The sequence below is a fragment of the Oryzias latipes genome, chromosome 13 (assembly GCF_053564925.1).
Source record: "Oryzias latipes strain Hd-rR chromosome 13, Olatipes_Hd-rR_3.1".
Lineage (NCBI taxonomy): Eukaryota > Metazoa > Chordata > Actinopteri > Beloniformes > Adrianichthyidae > Oryzias > Oryzias latipes.
Genome location: NC_136249.1, coordinates 37,036,372 through 37,059,023, shown reverse-complemented (window position 1 = coordinate 37,059,023; position 22,652 = coordinate 37,036,372). Strand labels below are relative to the sequence as shown.

General features: G+C 41.7%; 1 protein-coding gene across 1 annotated transcript; it reads left to right on the top strand.

Moving 5' to 3' along the window:
- Window positions 1–737: 737 nt before the first annotated feature.
- Window positions 738–5,211, top strand: LOC144981644 (transmembrane 4 L6 family member 5). Its single transcript, XM_078929874.1, has 6 exons — window positions 738–2,291; window positions 3,702–3,878; window positions 3,958–4,026; window positions 4,239–4,393; window positions 4,476–4,668; window positions 4,784–5,211. The coding sequence occupies exons 1-6, from the start codon at window positions 2,289–2,291 to the stop codon at window positions 4,802–4,804; spliced, it is 618 nt and encodes a 205-aa protein (XP_078786000.1). The 5' UTR covers window positions 738–2,288; the 3' UTR covers window positions 4,805–5,211.
- Window positions 5,212–22,652: the final 17,441 nt, after the last annotated feature.

Below are 22,652 nucleotides of genomic sequence, written 5' to 3'. Positions count from 1 at the left end.
GACTGGTCAATCATCGTTTTCTGCTCAGTCTCCGGCTGAGACGCCTTTCACTTGTCAATTATTAGCCTTTTTTTTTACAGGATCTGTGTGAAGCAGGACTGGAGGTACCAGCAGGAAGCGTGTTTTCTGAGGTTTCCTGTGGCCTGGCATGTGACCTGACGTGACCTCTGGTTCTTCCAGCTTCCGCTGGTTCTTGGAGGTTGTGGTTCACCTGTCTGACACGACAAACTGGGGATCACTTGAGCAATGGTCAGGCCTGAGACCGCGGCTGCCTCAGATCTCTTCCTCGTGGATGATGATGTCACAGCTCCTCGGCAGCATTGACTCATGGGAGCTAAAGTTAGACTGCTCGTTTTTCCAGGACTAAATGAAGAAAAGACGAAGCGGACAGACGGGTTCCCAGTCAGAGTCCAGCTCAGCATCACATTGACTCACATCCTGCGTTGGTCTCTGACCCTAGACTGGAACCGATCCCAGGCAGACTGACAGATCCATGCAGATCAGGGGTCTGCAGGCTGTAGAAGATCCATTTGGCCCAGTGTCTTACAGACCAGAACCAGTGAGAGCTGCAAAGTCCACCGTTTAAAACATAAACTTCATGATGATGTGGCCATGAAACCCTTTAGAAACTGTAGCTTCTAAACATTTACAGTATGGAAATCATAACAGTTTAACGTAAATGTCTTTACCATTTGAACTTTGTTTACTTTTCTCAGCTGATCATTAAAGTTTTCAGTCATTCGTTCATCGTCTAAACCCGTTTTTGTCCCTTTTGGAGTCACAGGCTGCTGGAGCCTATCCCGGCCACTGGTTGGTTAAGGTAGGGGTCGTCCTGGACAGGTCATCAGTCTGTCTCAGGGCCACAATCAACCTATGACGCATGTTTTTGGACGGTGGGAAGAAGCAGGAGACCCCGGAGAAAACCCACCCATGCACGGGAGAACATGCAAACTCCACACGCAAAGGTCTCAGGAATTGAACCGGGGCCTTCCTGCTGTGAGGCTAACCACTGCTCCACAGTGCTGCCCTTTAAAGCCATCAAGTTCCTTTCAAAATAAAATGCATCCTGTGCGTAATCAGATCCTGCTGCAGTGTTTGGTTGGCCTCCATCCTTTCTCTCCTTTATTATCAAACATAAACATCAACTGGAAAACTGCAGTCAAATACGAACTGCAATATTTTATTTATTTAGCCTGTTTTTGGAGAAAAACACAACTTTTGTTTTTCAAGATTCATATTTTCTCCTTTTAATTCAAGAATTTAGAAATGTTACATTTACTAAGTAAATCTTCAGTTAGCAAGCTAAGTATTTGATTAAAAGTTAAAAAAATATATATAATTATATACTTAGTTTACAAACTTAATGTTTAGTTAGTAAATGTTTCATTTTATAAAATTAAGCATTTGGTTTACCAATTAAACATTTATCTTCCAAACAGAAGATGTAAGCTTTGTAACTACATATGTATTTGTTAATGAAATCTTTAGAGCTCTTGGTGGGAGGGCGTGTGGACATCTCTGACATGTCCTCAGTGTCTCACTGCACCCTGTAGTCCACACACCCATACTGAATCCAGGACCTGAAGCTCATCAAACAACCTTCCTACCAGCTCAGTGATCTGGTGGGAGAGTGTCCACCCTGACACTGGAACACCGTGGCTTCAAATCCATGATCAAGTTAAAACAAAAACTCTAGAGACAGACCCCAGTTCCTCCCTCTTTGCCCCCCAGCTTTAAAATCCAACCAGTTTGGAGTTTTCTAGGAAGTTTGGACAATGTTGAACGTCTGAAGTTGACCTGAGACGGTTTGGTAGAACCCAGAAAGGTTGTTCCTCATGTCAGCTGATGGAGGAAAGTGGTGTTGTCTCAGAAGGTCTTTCCTTCCAGATCGTCTTTCTTGGTCTAACATCTACAGAAAACCTGCCGGTCCTCACGGTTCAAGTCCTTGCCAATATCAAAGGTCTTGTTTGTAAAGCAGACCTGTTCTGGTGTTCCTCTCCAACAGGTGAGCCTCTATGACAACCTGCCCTCTCTGCTCTTTGGTTTCACCTGTTGTCTGCAGGAAATGTGGGGGTTTTGTGTTTATTTTAGGTGAGCGGGGTTGGTTGATGGTTCTCACATGAATCTTAGCAAACAGTGAATCATCGTTCTTCCTCTGCACGTCTTCCTTCAGCCCAAACCGCTCTGGTTTCATCACGCCGTCTTTCCTCTGGTGACGACACTCACTCGTGCCGCTGCCTCTGAATAAAACCCAGTGTTTGTGGACGACAGATTCAGCTGCAGCCTTCATGGTGAGTTCAGATTTATTTTCCAGTTGTTTGGCTGAAGGTTTCTTTCAAGGGTTTCTGTGCAGGACGCAGATGTAAAGTTCAGCTTTTGCCTCTTACAAATAAAATACTAAGTTTGACCTCAAACTGTTTTTCAGGTTAAATTGATGTGATTTTACTTTTTAAATATTGTCTGCCTCACTTCTTTGTCTTTTTTTCTGTTCTCCACTTCACCACTATCCGGTTCTATTCATAGTTCTGTCTGAAATACTTGGTTTGATCCCGTTCCCTTCATGACGGGTGTGCTACAGCGTTCTGTTGGTTCTTCTCACAGTATTGTCCGGTTCTCTTTATCATTTTGATCAGGTTTAAGTCTTACTTTGCTCCAGTTCTCTTCAAAGTTTTTCATGTTGCTTTTTAGCTCTGTCCACTTTAATTCTGTCTGGTTCTCTTTGTGGTTCTCTGTGCTGTTCTATCTGGTTCGCTCCTTAGATCTGTATAGTTGTAAAAATCCATCTGGTTCTCCTGTTGGCTCTAATTATTCAGATAGTTTGAGTATTTTGTCCAGTTCTCTTAGTTCTATTTGGTTCTCTTCACAGTTTGTCTGGCATGCTACTTGGTTCTGTCAGGTTCACATCTTGGTTCTGAGTTCTGTCTACTTCTTTTAATAGTTTCTTCTGAGTTTACACTGAGGTTTCATTCAGGTTCTTTGCATCTTGGTTCTGTCCATTTTCCTTAACAGTTCTTTTTGGTTAACCTCCTAGTTCTTTCCTTTGTACTTAAAACGTTTATTAGGTTTTTTACAGACCCGTCCATGAGCTTCGTGTGGTTCTCTTCATAGTCCCTCTTCTATGTAGTTGTTGGTGCTGTTCATTTTACATTATAGTACTTAGTAGTTCTTGTAATAATTTTTCTCAATTCTCTTTATAGTTTGGTCATTTCATTGTGGTTCTTTCTGAAGTTCTGTCTGGTTGTCTTTGTAGTTTTGTGTTGTTTGCCTTCAAGCTGTCAGGGTCTTCTGATGGTTCCTCCCACTTGTTAAGAGGTACCTACTACCTGGTACTAACTAGTGCTATCTGATAATACCTTGTAATACCTGGTCCTACCTGCTACTACCTGGTACTACTTGGTTTTACCTGGGACCACTTGGTGCAACCTGGTACTACCTGGTCGTACCTGGACCCACCTCATACTACCTGGTACTACTTAGTACTACCTGACCCTGCCTGATACTGCCTGGTACTGCCTGATACTACCTGATATTGCCTGGTACTGCCTGGTCTTACTTGGTACTACCTGATACTACCTGGTCCACCATGGTCGTACATGGTTGATCTACTGTAGGTTTTTCTGTTCTTCAGTTGGGGTTGGGACTGGGTGTTCGGGTAAACCTTAGTCCCCCTGCAGCTCAGTGTCATCTGTCCTGGGTCACAGATGTGCGTGTCGAGGTGTCTGCGATGTGTCGGAGTGGCCCTGGTCCCCATGGCAATAGTCTGCATGCTGTGCAACACCCTGCTGCTGTTTCCAGAACTGAAAACCCACTTCCTGTTGGAGAAACATGTGACCAGAGAGGCCACCTGGGCCACAGGTCTGTGGGCCTCAGGGCTGATGGTATGTACATCCACTGGTGTGAACCGAGTTAGAGTCATGTGAGCCATCTGATCCAACTGGAGGATTCCTCTGGTTTCAGGTTTTACTGGGAGCTCGAGACTTTGTCCAGACCAGTAAGACCAAGGGCTGCTGTGTCTTTAGAAGCCAGGTGAGCAGTTTTCATGGCTTCCTGTTGGTTAACGATTTCCCATTATGACAAACCAAAGAAAACCAGATCAGTTCTTCAGAACTTACTGTGAAGAAAGTATAAACACCAGAACCACACTGGATCTTTACATGCTCTCAGCCTGAGCATTGAGGAGACACAAACTAACCTGTCCATCAGAAGCCCCGCCCTCACAGGTGTGTGTCTGTGTGCAGATGCTGTGTCAGGCGCTGTACTCTGGTCTGGCTTTTCTAGCTGCTGCCGGCTGCTGCTTGGTCAGCACCACAGGCCTGATTCAAGGTCCCATGTGTCTCTACAACACCTCGTCCGGTCTGACGTGGGGAGTCCCGCTGAAGCCTGTCCCAGGCCGGTGAGGTAGAACTTGGCGTGGGGGGTTAGACGGCAGTTCATCTCACTTTGACTCATGCTGTTCCATGTCTGCTTATTTGCAGGTTCTTGGGATATCTGCACAATCGGACTCTGTGGTCTGGTGTTTGTCTGGAGCCGAAGTCTGTGGTCCAATGGAACATGGTTCTGTTTAGCGTGATGGCAGGAACCAGCGCCCTGGAGGCAGTGCTATGTGCTGTCAACATTCTGAATGCACTGTTCGGCTTGGTCCTGGGTCCGGGCTTCTGCAGCAACAAGGTTAGTGCAGAAAGGTCTGAACCTGAGTCCAGAGAGGTCTGGTCCTGAAGGTCCGACAGGTTCTGTTTGGATCCTTCATCAGCTTCCCACAGCCCTTCTTCTATCTGTGCCACAGGTCAATCCAGGTCACACATGACGGCCTGGATAATGGATCTTCTTTGGAAATGATCATCTCAGGTTTTCAGTCAGGAACCCTGAAAACACTTTGGATGATCTACGAAGAGGGACCTTCAGAACGGTTCCAGCATCCCAACACTTCGTATTCTCCAACATCATTTTTGAACTAAACTCTTCCTGTCACTGAATTTACAGATAAAACTTTATTTATTTGTGTATAAAACTAGATCATCTACATATTTATTTGTCTTTAGGAACACTAATGAAGCTTTTTTGATGGTGCTAAAGATGTTCACAGGTACAGATACGCAGCAAAAAGAGCTTCTGGGGAGATCAGGGGGCCGAGCTACAGAAGTGTTACCAGAGACTTTTATTTGATGCTTTTATCTAACCTGCTTTGACGGTGCAATAAAATGACTGAATACACGTTTGAGTCTGTGTCGGGGGTTCACGTCACACTTCTCCTGTCACGGGTTCTGGGTTCAAAGGTCACCTTCGGGAGATGGACAACTGTTTGGATCTAGAGTCTGTTTCAAGGGTCCACTAAAAACCCAACTTCTGAATAGAATCGTAGTTCACAGATGGCATCGCCATGGAAACAATTTTTTTATGAAGAGCCACTGAAGGTCAAAGAAGATGTACCCCCCCCCAGGAAAACCCCCTCAGAGATGTTCAGCAGTCAGTCTGGGATCACATGCGGAGGACGGAGAGGCACGGATGGGATGGACAGCAGGCAGTCCCAGCTTCTGACCCCATATCTGTACAGTACCCCACCCCTCGTATTAGCGGCGGTTAGGGATCAGAGACATCCGCGAATACGGACAACCGCTCACCCCCCCCTCCCCGTGGCTGAAGAATGTCCATCACCGATCCTTCCTCATTTAGAACCTTCTGAAACATTTCTGATGCTTTGTGGAACATTTAGTAAAGAACATTGGAACATTGATCAACATAAAGAGTTTTTTATCCAGATCAATAAACTGTACTGTAGCGTACTTTAACCCTTGTGCTATCTTAGATGACCCCCCCCCCCCTTCCATTGAGGTGTTCTCCCTACCATGACAAAGGTGGATAAAGGTGGAAAGATTTCATGTAATCCATGGACACCAGTGAAGATCATTGAAGAGAAAAGGTTCAGAGCTCTGTCTAGTGGGTCTAGATGACCCCACTCCCAACGTTAAAGTGCCTAGGATAGAACAAGGGTTACACCAGTAGGAGAGTCTCTGTTACTCTGTGCCTTAAAACCAGGAGTCCGTTCTTCCTCCTTCCTCAGTTCAGAGGTCCTCGTCTTCCAGAGCAGGGCGGTTTCATCCATCAGTCATTCATCCAGATGATAATTATTCTCCACTATTATCTTCTTCAGAGTTTCAGGAGATTTTCCGGCTGCGTCAGTCAGCTGATTTCTCCATTCAGGGGCACAAACTCTGGTTATAGCCATTCTGGAACCAGCTGTTGCTCGGTGTGACATATTCTTTAGCAGCCGGCGGGGACGCCGACGGGCCGGCTTACTCTTCATCTCCGCTCCCCTCCTCCACCGCAGCCCCTCCTTTGGACCCAAAAATGTCTTACAAGCGCCTTGAACTGAATTATTGTGGTGAACCGGAGGAATCACATGACTGAAAAAAATCCACAAATATGTGAAACCGCGACTATTAAAAAGGGAATATGCGGGGGAACACTGTAAAACTACTGACATACATGAATTCCTTTCAAAATAAAAGATGCTCTTTGTTATATAGCATCATCTCAATGCAGCAAATGTAGTAGTAGGTACTGTTATGTAAGCAGTGATTAAATAAAAGTACACAGGTATTTCAGGGTTGATGGTGCATCTCAGCCATTAATTTATAAATGTCAGAAGTCAGAGTTCTGTCTCCCCCTCTGGTCACCAGCGGGAACCATCTGCAGAGTTCTAACCACACTACATTTCCCAGCAACCCCAGAACATACGTCCTGGGTGCCGCACACCTGAGTCTCATTTACTCCATCAACAACACCATCCTTAAGCTCTTCACTGAGTAAAACTAATTTAATTGTGGTGGACTTAATCTTCGATCTAACCTGTTCGATAGACAACACCACCATACTCACTGTTATCGATTGGTTTTTTAAACTCATGCCGGTTGATCCCTCTGCCTAGGCTGCCCACAGCTCTAGAAACAGCAGAGCCACTCCACAACTACAAGTTCTGGGACTACGGTCTGCCGGAGGACACAGTGTCGAACCGTGGGCCCCAGTTCACCTCACGAGTGTGGAGTGAAATGTGCAAGGGTCTGGGCATCAACGTGTGTCTCACCTCCGGCCCCTACCTTAAGTCCAATGGTCCAATATACACAAACATGCACAAACACACAAACATGCACAGATATACAAACATGCACAAACACACAAACAAGGACAGATACAAAACATACACAAACATGCACAAACACACAAACATGGGCAGATACACAAACACACAAACATGCACAGATACACAAACATACACAGACACACAAACAAGGACAGATAGACAAACATGCACAAACACACAAACAAGGACAGATACACAAACATACACAAACATGCACAAACACACAAACAAGGACAGATACACAAACATACACAAACATGCACAAACACACAAACATGCACAGATATACAAACATGGACAGATACACAAACATGCACAGATACACAAACATGCACAAACACAAAACATGGACAGATACACAAACATGGACAGATACACAAACATGCACAAACACAAAACATGGACAGATACAAAAACATGGACAGATACACAAACATGCACAGATACACAAACATACACAAACATGCACAAACACACAAACAAGGACAGATGCACAAACATACACAAACATGCACAAACACACAAACATGGACAGATACACAAACATGCACAAACACACAAACATGCACAGATATACAAACATGGAAAGATACACAAACATGCACAGATACACAAACATGCACAAACACAAAACATGGACAGATACACAAACATGGACAGATACACAAACATGGACAGATACACAAACATGCACAGATACACAAACATGGACAGATGCACAAACATGGACAGATACAAAAACATGGACAGATGCACAAACATGGACAGATACACAAACATGCACAAACACACAAACATGCACAGATACACAAACATGCACAAACACACAAACATGCACAGATACACAAACATGCACAAACACACAAACAAGGACAGATACACAAACATACACAAACATGCACAAACGCACAAACAAGGACAGATACACAAACATACACAAACATGAACAAACACACAAACATGGACAGATACAAAAACATGGACAGATGCACAAACATGGACAGATGCACAAACATGGACAGATACACAAACGTGGACAGATACACAAACATGCACAGATATACAAACATGCAGAGATACACAAACATGCACAAACACACAAACATGCACAGATACACAAACATGCACAAACACACAAACAAGGACAGATACACAAACATACACAAACATGCACAAACGCACAAACAAGGACAGATACACAAACATACACAAACATGAACAAACACACAAACATGGACAGATACACAAACATGCACAAACACACAAACATGCACAGATATACAAACATGGACAGATACACAGACATGCACAGATACACAAACATGCACAGATACACAAACATGCACAAACACACAAACTTGGACAAATACACAAACATGGACAGATACACAAACATGCAAAAACACACAAACATGCACAGATACAAACATACACAGACACACAAACATGGACAGATACACAGACATGCACAGATACACAAACATGCACAGATACACAAACATGCACAAACACACAAACTTGGACAAATACAGAAACATGGACAGATACACAAACATGCACAAACACACAAACATGCACAGATACACAAGCATGCACAAACACACAAACAAGGACAGATACACAAACATATACAAACATGCACAAACACACAAACAAGGACAGATACACAAACATACACAAACATGCACAAACACACAAACATGGACAGATACACAAACATGCACAAACACAAAACATGGACAGATACAAAAACATGGACAGATACACAAACATGCACAGATACACAAACATGCTCAAACACACAAACTTGGAATGATACACAAACATGGGCAGATACACAAACATACACAGACACACAAACATGGACAGATAGACAAACATTCACAAACACACAAACATGCACAGATACACAAACATACACAGACACACAAACATGGACAGATAGACAAACATGCACAAACACACAAACATGCACAGATACACAAGCATGTACAAACACACAAACAAGGACAGATACACAAACATACACAAACATGCACAAACACACAAACAAGGACAGATACACAAACATACACAAATATGCACAAACACACAAACATGGACAGATACACAAACATGCACAAACACACAAACATGCACAGATACACAAACATGCACAAACACACAAACATGCACAGATACACAAACATGCACAGATACACAAACATGCACAAACACACAAACATGCACAGATACACAAACATGCACAAACACACAAACAAGGACAGATACACAAACATACACAAACATGCACAAACGCACAAACAAGGACAGATACACAAACATACACAAACATGAACAAACACACAAACATGGACAGATACACAAACATGCACAAACACACAAACATGCACAGATATACAAACATGGACAGATACACAGACATGCACAGATACACAAACATGCACAGATACACAAACATGCACAAACACACAAACTTGGACAAATACACAAACATGGACAGATACACAAACATGCAAAAACACACAAACATGCACAGATACACAAACATACACAGACACACAAACATGGACAGATACACAGACATGCACAGATACACAAACATGCACAGATACACAAACATGCACAAACACACAAACTTGGACAAATACAGAAACATGGACAGATACACAAACATGCACAAACACACAAACATGCACAGATACACAAGCATGCACAAACACACAAACAAGGACAGATACACAAACATATACAAACATGCACAAACACACAAAGAAGGACAGATACACAAACATACACAAACATGCACAAACACACAAACATGGACAGATACACAAACATGCACAAACACAAAACATGGACAGATACAAAAACATGGACAGATACACAAACATGCACAGATACACAAACATGCTCAAACACACAAACTTGGAATGATACACAAACATGGGCAGATACACAAACATACACAGACACACAAACATGGACAGATAGACAAACATGCACAAACACACAAACATGCACAGATACACAAACATACACAGACACACAAACATGGACAGATAGACAAACATGCACAAACACACAAACATGCACAGATACACAAGCATGTACAAACACACAAACAAGGACAGATACACAAACATACACAAAATGCACAAACACACAAACAAGGACAGATACACAAACATACACAAACATGCACAAACACACAAACAAGGACAGATACACAAACATACACAAACATGCACAAACACACAAACATGGACAGATACACAAACATGCACCAACACACAAACATGCACAGATACACAAACATGCACAAACACAAAACATGGACAGATACACAAACATGCACAAACACACAAACATGGACATATACACAAACATGGACAGATACACAAACATGGACAGATGCACAAAAATAACTTCCTGTGACGTCATTTCCGGGTGAGCTATTCCCAGTGCTAGCTGTGTGACTGCTGTCCTCTTGTTTGGCATTAGCCTTACTACTATTGCTTACTCTAAGGGTTATCTGGGTTAATATTCACATCTAGTACCTTTTATTAGCGAATTCACCACTGTTAAACCGCTTGCTGTTCACTTTTCTCATTTTGCTAAATAAACCACTTCTCTTTACTTAAACACCGCTAGCCTTAGCTTAGAACCTAGTATGGCCACCACCACTCCTTCCGCCTCTCCTCCTCTCTCCTGCCCCATGTGCCATATGTTTAGTGATGACCCTGCCTCCTTTAGTGAAGATAGGGGTAGGTGTGTTAAGTGTAGTCTTGTGTTAGACTTGGAGGCCAGGCTGGAGCAGTTAGAAGCGCGGCTCCGCACAGTGGAAGCTAAGCCGGCTAGCCAGGTCGTTACTCGTAGCGCGGGCCGCGCTACCAGGGCTAACTTAGCTAGCACCCCAGCGCCCTCCCAACAGCCGGGAGACAGTCAGGGGTTTGTACCGGTTGGGAGGAAACATAGTGCTAAACGCAAAAACTTAGAGCACCCGAGACTCCACGTTAGTAATAGGTTCTCCCCCCTCAGCGACACACCCGCTGAACACTCAACTCTGGTTATAGGCTCTTCTGAAGTTAGAAACGTGGAGCTCCCAGCGGCTACTGTCAGGTGTTATCCGGGGGCCAGAGTTGGTGACATCGAGGGGAACCTTAGGATGTTAGCTCAGAGTAAGTCCAGGTTCCGTCGAGTCGTGATTCACGCAGGCGGTAATGATGCCCGACGGAGACAGTCAGAGGTGGTTAAGTTAAACGTAACTTCGGTGTGTAAACTGGCTAAGACGATGTCCGACACTGTCATTTTCTCTGGTCCCCTGCCGAACTTAGTCAATGATGAAATGTACAGCCGCTTTTCATCATTTAACCGCTGGCTTTCTAGATGGTGCCCAGAAAACGGCGTTGGTTTTGTGGATAACTGGAGCGCGTTTTGGGGGAAGCCCGGTCTCATGCGGAGAGACGGCGTCCATCCCACTCGGGACGGTGCCGCTCTTCTTTCTAGAAACATTTCTGCTAGCCTTAGTCTGTTAACCTGACAATCCAGAGACGAGACCCGGGCGCAGAGCAGCAGTGTAAAACGCTCCTCTGAGCCTCCCTTAGGGTTAGTGCCGGTGCAAAACCCATGCAGGGAAAGTCAAGCAGGTCCGAGCTTTAGCTTATGTGCTGAAAGACAAATGAAAGGAGCGCGTCATAGAAACCTTAAAGTGACAGACAGCAGTTCTCACAAGCAGAATTATGATGTCATTAAATGCGGTTTATTAAACATTCGATCCATTTCCTCCAAGTCCCTCTTAGTCAACGAGTTAATTACTGATAACAATCTTAGTCTTTTAGCCTTAACAGAAACTTGGCTCCATCAGGATGACTATGTTAGATTGAATGAAGCAACCCCCCCCCACTTATGCTAACTATCAGAAATCCAGGATTTCAGGGAAAGGAGATGGTTTGGCAGTAATATCACAGTCTAGCTTACTTCTCAGCCCTAAAGTTAAAAATGCTTATAATTCATTTGAAAGCATCATATTGTTTTTAAGTCACCCAAACAGGAAAACTCGAAAACCTGTTTTACTCATAATTATTTATCGCCCCCCCGGCCCATATTCAGAATTTTTAACTGAGTTTTCCGACTTCCTATCGACTATTGTCTTAGATTCTGATCAAATTATAATATTAGGGGATTTTAATATTCATGTTGATGACCCCAGTGACTGCCTAGGAAAGGCTTTTGCAGCTTTATTAGATGATGTTGGTTTCACCCAAAGTGTGAATGAACCCACTCACTGTCATAAGCACACCCTGGACCTTGTTCTAACCCATGGGATAGAGATCAGCCAGCTGAGTGTCCTTCCTCTTAACCCCATCATTTCTGATCACTTTCTGATTACCTTCCAGCTTACACTGGAACATCCTTCTGCCCCAGTGAATAAGAAACAGCTTAGAAGAACCTTAACTGACCGTTCTGTGTCTGAGTTTAAACACACAGTTCAGCCAGTACTTAGTGATATTCTGAGAAAATACTCTGAGACCAGCTCCCATAGTATCAGTCCTAGTATAAATGACCACTTTGTCAATGATGCCTTACAAGCCCTCAGGAGTACACTCCATGTTGTTGCCCCCTTGAAACCTAAGTTCGTCAGACAAAACCGAGTAGCACCGTGGTTTAACGCTGAAACTCGTTCTCTTAAACGAGAAACCCGTAAGTTGGAAAGAGAATGGCGCCGCTCCGGTTCAGAGCAGTCTCTGGATATCTGGAAACATAGCCTATTAAATTATAAAAAAGCTCTGCGTAGAGCTAGAAGCCAGTACTATTCAACCTTAATATCAGAGAATGGAAACAACCCAAGATTTCTTTTTAGCACTATAGCTAAATTAACTCGCAGTCAGAGCTCAGTAGAACCACATGTTCCTGTTTCTCTCAGCTCTGATGATTTTCTTACATTTTTCGATAGTAAAATCTCAAATATTAGACATAAGTTAAATCAAGTTATTCCTACTATCAGCCCAGAACAGGCTGAAGCGGTAGAAATGGAGGCATCCATAGAAACCTCTGTAACATTAGACTGCTTCACTGCTGTGGATCAAGCGGAAATAACATCAATTATTACGTCCTCCAAATCCTCAACGTGTCTGTTAGACCCAATTCCCACTAGACTTTTTAAAGAAACTTTTCCCCTAATTAATGATCCCATATTAACAATGATAAATGCCTCTCTGGAAACGGGTTACGTGCCACAGTCTTTTAAATATGCAGTTGTTAAACCTCTTCTGAAAAAGCCCAGTTTGGATCCTAGCATCTTGGCCAACTATAGACCGATATCAAACCTGCCCTTTATTTCTAAAATCCTAGAAAGAGTTGTAGTTAAGCAGCTTTACTGCCACCTACAGGACAACAGCCACTTTGAAGACTTTCAGTCGGGGTTTAGACCTCACCACAGTACGGAAACTGCACTAGTTAGAGTCTCTAATGACTTGTTATTGGCCTCAGAAAAGGGACTACTTTCTATTCTGGTCCTGTTGGACCTCAGTGCTGCCTTTGACACTATCGACCACGGTATTTTACTCCATAGATTAGAGCAGGACATAGGGATCAGAGGATCTGCTCTCCAGTGGTTTAAATCCTATCTGTCTGATAGGTATCAGTTCGTTAATGTAAATGGCCATTCCTCTCAGTGCACTCGAGTCAACTATGGAGTCCCACAGGGCTCAGTCTTGGGACCGATCCTGTTTACGCTTTATATGTTACCCCTAGGAAACATAATCAGGAAACACAGCATTAATTTTCATTGTTATGCCGACGATACGCAGTTGTATTTATCCATGAAGCCTGACCAGAATGACCAGATAGAGAAACTGAACGCCTGCATCAGTGACATCAAGACCTGGATGACAATTAATTACCTCCTCTTGAACCCAGAAAAAACTGAGGTCATTATACTTGGTCCTAAAAACCTCAGAGATGCTCTGTCTGCTCAGATAGTCTCCCTGGATGGTATAAGTATAGCCCCCAATTCCACAGTTAGAAACCTTGGGGTTTTACTTGACCAGGATTTATCATTTAAGGCTCACATATCTCAGGCATGTAGAACTGCCTTTTTTCACCTGCGGAATATTGCTAAGATCAGAAATCTACTTTCTAAGAGTGATGCTGAAAAACTCATCCATGCATTTGTTACGTCGAGGCTGGATTACTGTAACTCCTTGTTAGCAGCGTGTCCTAAGAGTTCCTTAAGAAGTCTCCAGCTTGTTCAGAACGCAGCTGCTAGATTGTTAGCAGGAACTAGCAGAAGAGATCACATCACTCCTGTGTTAGTTTCACTTCACTGGATCCCAGTTGATTCTAGAATCAAGTTAAAAATCCTCCTGTTAACCTATAAGGCCTTACATGGAATGGCCCCGTCCTATATTAAGGACCTCATAGTCCCTTACCAACCAATCAGAACACTTCGCTCGCAAAATGCAGGACTGCTTGTGGTTCCTAGAATCAGTAAAAGTACGGTTGGAGGTAGAGCGTTTAGCCACCAAGCCCCTGTCTTATGGAATAAACTCCCAGCTCATATAAGAGAGGCCGACTCAGTTTCTACATTCAAAGCTAGACTGAAAACATTCCTCTGTGGACAGGCTTATTGTCAGACTAGTTAGTATTCAGAGATTATTTAACTTAATGTTAGTTTGTTTAAATTAAACTTAATAATAACTATTTCTTTTAAAAGGCTGCTAGAAGTTGAAGCTGGGGTAACTATGGTACACTGGGGTTCTGTCCTCTTTCCTGTTTTTACTTCTACCCTTCCTCTCCTCTATTCTTGATCATAATTTATCATTTAGTTCTCCATGCCTCTGTTTGGTGCAGTGCGATTCATGTATTGTCCCTCTTTTCCTCTCCCCTCCTGGGGAGTGGGAGTGCTTCCAGACTCCAGTTGGCTCATCCGTGCTCCAGTTCCTGACCGTTTACCTCGCCTCTGCTCCTGCTCCTACACCTGGCTGTGGTTCCTGTCTCCGGCTCGACTCGCGCCTTTGACTGTCCCGATAACCACGGCTGGATGAAGCTCGTCTGCTGGACTTTTATATATGTAGTTGTAGATTTAGATAAGTTAATTCTTCTCTAAGATTTCTGGTAAATCGCCTGTCCGTCCTGGGGGAGGATCCCTCCTTCATGTGGGCACCCCTGAGGTTTCTTCGTTTTTTCCGGAATCCGGTTTTTTTGGGAGTTTTTCCTTACCGCGAAGGGGGGTCTAAGGGCAGGGATGCCAGTATAGCTTAGTCAGTTTGTTAGTTCATTTTAGTATTTTTCTATTGAACTCTTTGTATTCGTGATCCTTTTGATTTCATGTTTTACTTCGAAGCCCATCGAGACGACTGTTGTTGTGATTTTGGGCTATACAAATAAAATTGAATTGAATTGAATTGAATTGAATTGAATTGAATTGAATTGGACAGATAAACAAACATGCACAAACACACAAACATGCACAAACACACAAACATGCACAAACAAATAAACATGAACAGATACACAAACATGGACAGATACACAAACATGCACAAACATGCACAAACACACAAACATGGACAGATACACAAACATGCACCAACACACAAACATGCACAGATACACAAACATGCACAAACACACAAACATGCACAAACACACAAACATGCACAAACAAATAAACATGAACAGATACACAAACATGGACAGATACACAAACATGCACAAACATGCACAAACACACAAACATGCACAAACACACAAACATGCACAAACACACAAACATGGACATATACACAAACATGGACAGATACACAAACATGGACAGATGCACAAACATGGACAAACACACAAGCATGCACAAACACACAAACATGGACATATACACAAACATGGACAGATGCACAAACAAGGACAGATGCACAAACATGGACAGATGCACAAACATGGACAGATACACAAACGTGGACAGATACACAAACATGCACAAACACACAAACATGGATAGATACACAAACATGCACAAACACACAAACTTGCACAGATATACAAACATGGACAGATACACAAACATGCACAAACACAAAACATGGACAGATACACAAACATGGACGGATACACAAACATGCACAGATACACAAACATGCACAAACACAAAACATGGAAAGATACACAAACATACACAAACATGCACAAACACACAAACAAGCACAGATACACAAACATACACAAACATGCACAAACACACAAACGTGGACAGATACACAAATATGGACAGATCAACAAACATGGACATATACACAAACACACAAACATGCACAGATATACAAACATGCACAAACACACAAACAAGGACAGATACACAAACATACACAAACATGCACAAACGCACAAACAAGGAAAGATACACAAACATACACAAACATGCACAAACACACAAACATGGGCAGATACACAAACATGCACAAACACACAAACATGAACAGATACACAAACATACACAGACACACAAACATGGACAGATAGACAAACATACACAAACACACAAACATGCACAGATACACAAACATGGACAGATACACAAAAATGCACAAACACACAAACATGCACAAACACACAAACATGGACATATACACAAACATGGACAGATACACAAACATGGACAGATGCACAAACATATACAGATGCACAAACATGGACAGATGCACAAAAATGGACAGATACACAAACGTGGACAGATACACAAACATGCACAAACACACAAACATGCACAGATATACAAACATGCACAGATACACAAACATGCACAAACACACAAACATGCACAGATACACAAGCATGCACAAACATGCACAAACACACAAACAAGGACAGATACACAAACATACACAAACATGCACAAACACACAAACATGGACAGATACACAAACATGCACAAACACACAAACATGCACAGATATACAAACATGGACAGATACACAAAAATGCACAGATATACAAACATGCACAAACACACAAACATGCACAGATACACAAACATGCACAAACACACAAACAAGGACAGATACACAAACATACACAAACATGCACAAACATACAACAAGGACAGATACACAAACATACACAAACATGCACAAACACACAAACATGGACAGATACACAAACATGCACAAACACACAAACATGCACAGATACACAAACATGCACAAACACAAAACATGGACAGATACACAAACAAGGACAGATACACAAACATGCACAAACACACAAACATGGACATATACACAAACATGGACAGATACACAAACATGGACAGATGCACAAACATGGACAGATACACAAACATGCACAAACACACAAACATGCACAGATACACAAACATGCACAAACAAATAAACATGAACAGATACACAAACATGGACAGATACACAAACATGCACAAACATGCACAAACACACAAACATGGACAGATACACAAACATGCACAAACACACAAACATGCACAAACACACAAACATGGACATATACACAAACATTGACAGATACACAAACATGGCCAGATGCACAAACATGGACAGTTGCACAAACATGGACAGATGCACAAACATGGACAGATACACAAACGTGGACAGATACACAAACATGCACAAACACACAAACATGCACAGATATACAAACATGCACAGATATACAAACATGCACATATACACAAACATGCACAAACACACAAACATGCACAGATACACAAGCATGCACAAACACACAAACAAGGACAGATACACAAACATACACAAACATACACAAACACACAAACATGGACAGATACACAAACATGCACAAACACACAAACATGCACATACACACAAACTTGGACAGATACACAAACATGGACAGATACACAAACATGCACAAACACACAGACATGGACATATACACAAACATGGACAGATACACAAACATGGACTGATGCACAAACATGAACAGATACACAAACATGCACAAACACACAAACATGCACAGATACACAAACATGCACAAACACACAAACGTGGACAGATACACAAACATGGACAGATACACAAACATGCACAAACACAAAAACATGCACAAACACACAAACATGGACATATACACAAACATGGACAAATAAACAAACATGGACAGATGCACAAACATGGACATATACACAAACACACAAACATGCACAGATATACAAACATGCACAAACACACAAACAAGGACAGATACACAAACATACACAGACATGCACAAACATGGAAAGATACACAAACATGCACAGATACACAAACATGGACAGATACACAAACATGCACAAACACACAAACATGCACAAACACATAAACATGGACATATACACAAACATGGACAGATGCACAAACATGGACAGATGCACAAACATGGACAGATGCACAAACATGGACAGATACACAACGTGGAAAGATACACAAACCTGCACAAACATACAAACATGCACAGATATACAAACTTGCACAGATATACAAACATGCACATATACACAAACATGCACAAACACACAAACATGCACAAATACACAAGCATGCACAAACACACAAACAAGGACAGATACACAAACATACACAAACATGCACAAACACACAAACGTGGACAGATACACAAATATGGACAGATACACAAACATGCACAAACACAAAAACATGCACAAACACACAAACATGGACATATACACAAACATGGACAGATAAACAAACATGGACAGATGCACAAACATGGACATATACACAAACACACAAACATGCACAGATATACAAACATGCACAAACACACAAACAAGGACAGATACACAAACATACACAGACATGCACAAATATGGAAAGATACACAAACATGCACAGATACACAAACATGGACAGATACACAAACATGCACAAACACACAAACATGCACAAACACACAAACATGGACATATACACAAACATGGACAGATACACAAACATGGACAGATGCACAAACATGGACAGATGCACAAACATGGACAGATACACAAACGTGGACAGATACACAAACATGCACAAACACACAAACATGCACAGATATACAAACATGGACAGATATACAAATATGCACAGATACACAAACATGCACAAACACACAAACATGCACAGATACACAAGCATGCACAAACACACAAACAAGGACAGATACACAAACATACACAAACATGCACAAACATACAAACAAGGACAGATACACAAACATACACAAACATGCACAAACACACAAACATGGACAGATACACAAACATGCACAAACACACAAACATGCACAGATATACAAACATGGACAGATACACAAACATGCACAGATACACAAACACAAAACATGGACAGATACACAAACATGCACAAACACACAAACATGCACAGATACACAAACATGCACAAACACACAAACATGCACAGATACACAAACATGCACAAACACACAAACAAGGACAGATACACAAACATACACAAACATGCACAAACGCACAAACAAGGAAAGATACACAAACATACACAAACATGCACAAACACACAAACATGGGCAGATACACAAACATGCACAAACACACAAACATGAACAGATACACAAACATACACAGACACACAAACATGGACAGATAGACAAACATACACAAACACACAAACATGCACAGATACACAAACATGGACAGATACACAAAAATGCACAAACACACAAACATGCACAAACACACAAACATGGACATATACACAAACATGGACAGATACACAAACATGGACAGATGCACAAACATATACAGATGCACAAACATGGACAGATGCACAAAAATGGACAGATACACAAACGTGGACAGATACACAAACATGCACAAACACACAAACATGCACAGATATACAAACATGCACAGATACACAAACATGCACAAACACACAAACATGCACAGATACACAAGCATGCACAAACACACAAACACGGACAGATACACAAACATACACAAACATGCACAAACACACAAACAAGGACAGATACACAAACATACACAAACATGCACAAACACACAAACATGGACAGATACACAAACATGCACAAACACACAAACATGCACAGATATACAAACATGGACAGATACACAAAAATGCACAGATACACAAACATGCACAAACACACAAACATGCACAGATACACAAACATGCACAAACACACAAACAAGGACAGATACACAAACATACACAAACATGCACAAACATACAACAAGGACAGATACACAAACATACACAAACATGCACAAACACACAAACATGGACAGATACACAAACATGATCAAACACACAAACATGCACAGATACACAAACATGCACAAACACAAAACATGGACAGATACACAAACACGGACAGATACACAAACATGCACAAACACACAAACATGGACATATACACAAACATGGACAGATACACAAACATGGACAGATGCACAAACATGGACAGATACACAAACATGCACAAACACACAAACATGCACAGATACACAAACATGCACAAACAAATAAACATGAACAGATACACAAACATGGACAGATACACAAACATGCACAAACATGCACAAACACACAAACATGGACAGATACACAAACATGCACAAACACACAAACATGCACAAACACACAAACATGGACATATACACAAACATTGACAGATACACAAACATGGCCAGATGCACAAACATGGACAGTTGCACAAACATGGACAGATGCACAAACATGGACAGATACACAAACGTGGACAGATACACAAACATGCACAAACACACAAACATGCACAGATATACAAACATGCACAGATATACAAACATGCACATATACACAAACATGCACAAACACACAAACATGCACAGATACACAAGCATGCACAAACACACAAACAAGGACAGATACACAAACATACACAAACATACACAAACACACAAACATGGACAGATACACAAACATGCACAAACACACAAACATGCACATACACACAAACTTGGACAGATACACAAACATGGACAGATACACAAACATGCACAAACACACAGACATGGACATATACACAAACATGGACAGATACACAAACATGGACTGATGCACAAACATGAACAGATACACAAACATGCACAAACACACAAACATGCACAGATACACAAACATGCACAAACACACAAACGTGGACAGATACACAAACATGGACAGATACACAAACATGCACAAACACAAAAACATGCACAAACACACAAACATGGACATATACACAAACATGGACAAATAAACAAACATGGACAGATGCACAAACATGGACATTTACACAAACACACAAACATGCACAGATATACAAACATGCACAAACACACAAACAAGGACAGATACACAAACATACACAGACATGCACAAACATGGAAAGATACACAAACATGCACAGATACACAAACATGGACAGATACACAAACATGCACAAACACACAAACATGCACAAACACATAAACATGGACATATACACAAACATGGACAGATGCACAAACATGGACAGATGCACAAACATGGACAGATGCACAAACATGGACAGATACACAACGTGGAAAGATACACAAACCTGCACAAACATACAAACATGCACAGATATACAAACTTGCACAGATATACAAACATGCACATATACACAAACATGCACAAACACACAAACATGCACAAATACACAAGCATGCACAAACACACAAACAAGGACAGATACACAAACATACACAAACATGCACAAACACACAAACGTGGACAGATACACAAATATGGACTGATACACAAACATGCACAAACACAAAAACATGCACAAACACACAAACATGGACATATACACAAACATGGACAGATAAACAAACATGGACAGATGCACAAACATGGACATATACACAAACACACAAACATGCACAGATATACAAACATGCACAAACACACAAACAAGGACAGATACACAAACATACACAGACATGCACAAATATGGAAAGATACACAAACATGCACAGATACACAAACATGGACAGATACACAAACATGCACAAACACACAAACATGCACAAACACACAAACATGGACATATACACAAACATGGACAGATACACAAACATGGACAGATGCACAAACATGGACAGATGCACAAACATGGACAGATACACAAACGTGGACAGATACACAAACATGCACAAACACACAAACATGCACAGATATACAAACATGGACAGATATACAAATATGCACAGATACACAAACATGCACAAACACACAAACATGCACAGATACACAAGCATGCACAAACACACAAACAAGGACAGATACACAAACATACACAAACATGCACAAACACACAAACAAGGACAGATACACAAACATACACAAACATGCACAAACACACAAACATGGACAGATACACAAACATGCACAAACACACAAACATGCACAGATATACAAACATGGAC